The following is a 6259-nucleotide window of genomic DNA, read 5'->3' on the forward strand; positions in this document are numbered from 1 at the left end:
TATAACAGCCTTATTAGCGCATTAAGTTCTAAGGGCAATCATCACTGTAACTCAGACTGAAAATGTATTTCTTCTCCCTTTCAGAAACAAAAAAAGAAGAAAAAACCAGAGGTGTTTAACTTTTCAGCCATTCACTTGATTCATGATCCCCAAGGTATGTAATTATGACTCCCAAGATCCTTGTTGGCCTTTCCTTTGCCTATTTTATTTCCTGCCTTTGGGGTTTTCAGGGAATATAAGATCCCTGGCATTTAACAGTCAATAAATGCTTAGTTGTTACTAGTTGGTTGTAACCTACAAAATCGTCTTCTAAAGCAATGATTCCCAGTCTATCACAGAACAAGAAAAATATGGAAAAACAGGTCTTTCTGAGATTCATGTTTTTAACAACACAATTGTAATAGGGTATTGTACTTGACCAAATAAACTGGCAGTCTTTTGTTGGTCCTTTTTTTAAAAAACAAACAAACAAAAAAAAACGCTAGTCTGTGGAAACCAAAAATATGGGAAACCTTGTTCGAGAACACTAGTTCTCAAACTAGGCCACACATTGGTCTCACCTGGCAAATTTATAAAAACTGCTGATGCTTGGGTCCTGTTATCCCCAGAGAATCTAATTTAGTTGGTATGGGGTGTAGCTGGGCATTGGGGCTCTCAGTACTCTAATGTATGGCAAGATTTGCTGACCCTTGCTGTAGATCGGTGTTTCTCAAACTTGCCTGTAGATACGGATCACCTGGGGAGGTGGGGCCTGAGCTTCTGCATTTCCAGCAAGCCTCCCAGGTGGACCAGCAGCTGCTGGTCTGTGGACTACCCCTTTAAGAAGCAAGGCTCTGGAGAACTGTTAAGTGAAGCAAGCACCTGTCAAACAGTCACTCTAAATGTTGATACTAAAAAACTTGGAAATTGTTAAGATTTAACTTTGGGCACCATTATATATATTGATATATTCACCTGTTTGTCAAACTATTCACTGATCTAACTACTGCCTTTTCGTATGCCTGTTACATAAATGTCATATAGACCATGGACTCACAATGTACTTCTTTCATCCTCTCCTTGCCAGATTTTGCAGAAAAACTACTAAAGCAGCTTGAGTGCTGTAAGGAGAGGTTTGAAGTAAAGATGATGCTCATGAACCTCATCTCCAGATTGGTGGGAATTCATGAGGTTTGAATTATATTATGTTTCTCTTGGTGAATATTTGAAGTAGAATTTACCATGGTAAAAGAAAAGCCATTAGGTAGAGCAGTGGCTTAATTTTATCCCTCATACATTTAAACACATAAAATTTACAGAAGAATAACATCTCTGAAAATGACTAATCACTTCATTTTCTTTGCAGTAATGTAGATGTTAATTTGTACATATATTCCATTTATGGACAGACTACTTTATTCTCTGTTTTTTTTTTTTCTTTTTCTTTTTCTTTTTGAGACAGACTCTCCCTCTGTTGCCCAGACTGGAGTGCAGTGGCACAATCTCGGCTCACTGCAACATCCACCTCCTGGGTTCAAGTGAGTCTCCTGCCTCAGCCTCCCAAGTAGCTGGGACTACAGGTGCACGCCACCACACCCGGCTAGTTTTTTTGTATTTTTAGTAGAGACAGGGTTTTACCATATTGGCCAGGCTGGTCTCAAACTCCTGACCTTGTGATCTGCCCACCTCGGCCTCCCAAAGTGCTGGGATTACAGGCGTGAGCCACTGCACCCAGCCTGTTCTGCTTTTTTACTTTCTTTTTGTTCACTTTGTTGCACATACACATTTTCTTGAGCCAGTATAATGCACATATTTTAATTGACTTACTACATCTCACTGTTTGTTTAACCCTTCTTGGCTTTCCTGACTTCCAGATCCCTCTAGTACGAAATTGTTGTGTTTGCAAATGTTAGTTGCAAGAGCTCCTTAGTGGTAGATATATGGGAACTTTACATATACTGTTAGACTAGATGCCATTGTAGAAAAAAAGATACCCAGAAATTTAAGCCATGAAGAAATGACATTAAGATTTTTCCTTATCATTTTGATCTTGTGACTGGTGCTGCTCTGAACATCAATTTAAAAAAAAACAAAAAGAAAAGAAAAGAAAAACACTTCAAACAATATAGACATATATCGAGTTGAAAATGAAAGTACACGAGTGAAGGTAGTTGCGTCCTTTCTCTGAGAAAAACCTGTTAACATTTTACGACTACATTGCTTTTTCTCCATGGCTGTAGTCCCAGTGTAGGATCAGTTCTTGTTACATTTGTGCAGCAATTTCATTCAAACTGAATTTAAGCTCTATAGGAAAGCAAAAGTGATCTGTGATTTAAGCATGGTTCCAGGGAAATGATACCGGAGTTTCACAACTGACTACAATTGAACATCCATGATTATGTTCAACCAAAGTCTTCCCTACAACTTCTCAGTGGCCCATCCTACTTTTGCTCTGTGGCTAAAATAGAAAAAATTAGTTTATTCCCACCTAACTGATGAACCTTGAAAAAGACCAGTTTATTTCCAGTTTCTTGTCTTGAAGTTAAACATTACCATTTCCTTAATAACCTTGGTCACCTTTGTTTAGATGGACTTCAGAGTGTTAATGTTTTCCCTCTGAATTATGGTGCACAGAGTAACTCCTTCCGTGTGGTTGGACTGGTGGTGTACAAGAATATAACCAGAAGTGAGCTTTGCTGATTAAATTATACTCGGTGCCATTCAGATTTGAATTCCGATCTTGTCTGTTGTTTTGGAGCCTTGGTATCAGTGCTGTTCCTTCCTATAACCCCCTTTCCTTAGAACACCAAAAAGTTAGTTTCTGCAGCCACACCAGTTTTAAAAGTAGAAGAACGTTACATTTTGTTTACCTCTCCTTCCCCTAGTTCACTCTGCATATACTTGCTTCCTCCTTTACATAATGAGGGTAGCAGCATAGCCTCATTTGAGAGAGTTCCTAGCCTTGGTTAATACAGCATATTGAATCATCCTAGGGCATGATTGCTTACTGAGAAAAAAACAAAAGTGTTCACCAATTAGTTGAGCTTGGTGATATATTTGCATTGAGAAGAAATGGAACTCCAAAGTGTCAGTTGCATCAGTATTAAAGTCGGTTTTCTCTCCACAGCTCTTCCTCTTCAATTTCTATCCCTTTTTGCAAAGGTTTCTGCAGCCCCACCAAAGAGGTAAGCCTCCACTTGCCATGTTTCTTTGGTGGCCTTGGTAATAGAATAAACATGCAAAGTTTTTTGTTCTGGAATCACTAAAGACAGGAGTGCAGTGTGCTCTACATTAGAGAAGTGGAGAGAAGCCCTTGTTTTCTTTCTAGAGTTTGCCATGGGTTTGTCGTTATCCTCAACTTGAAGAAACCATTGTTTTTTAAAACAACAACAACTGCCGGGCACAGTGACTCAGGCCTATAATCCCAGCACTTCAGAAGGTCAAGGTGGGTAGATTACCTGAGGTCAGGAGTTCAAGACCAGTCTGGCCAATATGGTGAAACCTCATCTCTACTGAAAATACAAAAATTAGCCGGGTGTGGTGGCGGGCACCTGTAATCCCAGCTACTTGGGAGGCTGAGACAGGAGAATCGCTTGAACCCAGGAGGCGGAGGTTGCTGTGAGCCGAGATTGTGCCACTGCACTCCAGCCTGGGTGACAGAGCAAAATTCTGTCTCAAAAAAAATAAAAGAAAACAACAACAAATTGGTTTATCAAAGCAAGACTTCTTGTAATACTGTAAATGCTCATGGAGAATTCTTTGTTAAAAAATTGACTTTTTATTGCATCTTTGTAATAGATACTAGGATTTGATCTTACTGCTCACATTGACCTCGCATGCATTCTCGATGAAAAACAACACTAAAGTAGGAAAGAAGAGATGATTGTACTTGTCTTTGAACCTGAACCAAAGTAGGAAGGAAACTAACATTTATTCGGCATCTAACATGGACCAAGCACTGTGCTAAGTGCCTTACATACATCATTTTGTCTAATCCTCACATTAATCCTGTGAGGTATACAAAGAAAGGGAAAAAAAAGACTACAGTCACTCAGCAAATAAATGGCAAATCAGGATTCACCTCACTTCTTTTGCCAGTGGCCTTGTTCGTTACCTATGCTATGCTGCCCCTTTGAAAAGAGAGAGAGAGAGAGAGAGAGAGAGAGAGAGTGTGTGTGTGTGTGTGTGTGTGTATGTATGCATTCATTCAGCAAGTATTTATTTAATGATTTTTATGCCAGGCACTGCATTAAGACACTATGAATTCCACAGTAAGCATAAAACAAGGTCCTTACCCTAATGGCTTATATCTGAGGGAGATGTAGACAGTGCTATATATTAATATGTACAGGTAAAAATAAGTGTTTTGAAGAAGGAAAAGGAAGCAGGGTAAGGACAACAGGGAGTGTCGGGATGGGTTGTGTTTTAGATTGGTCAGGAGAGACTTTTTGATAAGGCAGCTGTTGAACAGGGACCTGAAGAAAGTGGGGGGGTGAGCCAAGCAGATATCTGGGGATTGAGTGTTTCAGTTGGAATAAGCAGCAATGCCATTTAGACTAGAACGTGCTTGCCATGTTTGCCATGGTCCTCAGAGTCAGGTTGATACACTCACCATGACCTTTCCGTTCTCTTATGTTTTCAGAAGTAACAAAGATCCTTCTGTTTGCTGCACAAGCGTCTCATCACCTAGTACCCCCAGAGGTGAGAACTTGTAACCTGACTTCTGGACCTAGGGCATGGATGATAGTGTTACTGTTAGGTACTTCAGGGTCATTTTTCCCACAAGGGTTACTGTCCCCTCTTCTCTCACCGTTTTCTTTTTTTAATAGGTACAAGAGACACTAATTCTTAAGGAGATCTATACAGAAGTTCAGTTGTACAGCTCATAAAAAGTGAAGTTTCTTTCCGACAAGTTGTTTAGAATTGTGATTTTCTTTAATAAGGAAATTTTGTATAACTAGGGGAGGTCAAGAATATTAGTAAATTTATAGAGATTATTTTTAAAAACTTGTAATTCCTTTCTTTGATTTAGTCTGAGGATAGCCAAGAAGAACACTGAATTCCTAAGTGGAGTGTTTTTATCTGTCTTCCTTAATCTTGGTTACTTCCAACTCCTAAACTGAAGGTGGAGGGCTTAGTTTTCCACTGTGAATAATCTATTGTCCTTTCATCCTCAAGTGTTTGTGTATGCAGACATTTAACCAGCACCCTTCTCTTTTTTGTTTCCAATTCAGATTATTCAGTCATTGCTTATGACTGTGGCAAACAATTTTGTTACCGACAAGAACTCTGGAGAAGTCATGACAGTAGGGTATGTAGAATCTGGTTGGAGGCAGAAGACATTTGTTTAATGGACTAGATTTGCTATAAGTTACCAAGATGTAAGATTGTAGCTGGTAGTGTCACCTCTAGAAAATTGGTTTAAAATATATTTCAGTCTTTTTGGGAGGCTTGGTAATTTTTTTATTGGTCAGAATTTTGAGAAGGGAGCCAGAGAAAAGATACTTGTCCTTCTAATTAGCATTTTTGTTTTTTAGCAGTTTTACTTGTACAGATGAATGATTGGCAATCTGATCTCCCACCCTGAACTCAGTTGGTTTTGTACTGCTAATAAAAGAAATGTATTTGGCTCCTAGTTCTGGAGCTGGGAAGTCCAAGGGCATGGCACTGATGTCTGTTTGGCATCTGGTTGGGGCCTCCTTGCTGCATCATTGGGAGAAGGCACAAGGGGAAGAGAGCACAAGAGCCAACAGAGGGCCAAACTCATTTTTTTATAACTCACTGGCGATAAGGGACCTTCTCCCAAGATAACAACATTAGGCCTAATCACCTCTTAAGAGTCTGTCTTCTTAATACCATTACAGTGGCAGTTAAATTTCGACATGAGTTTTGGGGGGAGTATTCAAACCATAGAACCCTGGAACAAGTGATTTATTATTGAAGCACTCTTTTTTCCTAGGGCAATTTAGTAGCCCTTTTGGTTAATTAATTAAAAAACATTTAATGAGTATAATCACTGGTTTAAGGATTGTCTAATCTGTCCCGATAAGTAAGTGATATGCTGAACAGCAGCTTTTAATTTCCTTGGAAAATATTGCAGGATAATAGCCCTAAAGACCTTAACCTTTCTCATTTGAGCTAGTCGCATCTCTTCTTAGAGTTAGAAAGTACATGCTGGCCGGGCGCGGTGGCTCAAGCCTGTAATCCCAGCACTTTGGGAGGCCGAGACGGGCGGATCACGAGGTCAGGAGATCGAGACCATCCTGGCTAACACGGTGAA

At 39.7% G+C, this 6259-nt stretch overlaps 1 protein-coding gene across 3 annotated transcripts in view; it reads left to right on the forward strand.

The window, feature by feature from the left end:
* Positions 1–6259, forward strand: part of SDAD1 (SDA1 domain containing 1) — a 39009-nt gene that overhangs the window by 21391 nt on the left and 11359 nt on the right. For all 3 annotated transcript variants that reach the window (XM_025386528.1, XM_025386526.1, XM_025386527.1), the window contains 5 exons: positions 85–154; positions 1067–1170; positions 3107–3164; positions 4622–4680; positions 5214–5290. In XM_025386528.1, coding sequence (XP_025242313.1) covers positions 85–154; positions 1067–1170; positions 3107–3164; positions 4622–4680; positions 5214–5290 — 368 coding nt within the window. The remainder of the gene's footprint in view (positions 1–84; positions 155–1066; positions 1171–3106; positions 3165–4621; positions 4681–5213; positions 5291–6259) is intronic.

This window comes from Theropithecus gelada, chromosome 5 (assembly GCF_003255815.1).
Source record: "Theropithecus gelada isolate Dixy chromosome 5, Tgel_1.0, whole genome shotgun sequence".
Lineage (NCBI taxonomy): Eukaryota > Metazoa > Chordata > Mammalia > Primates > Cercopithecidae > Theropithecus > Theropithecus gelada.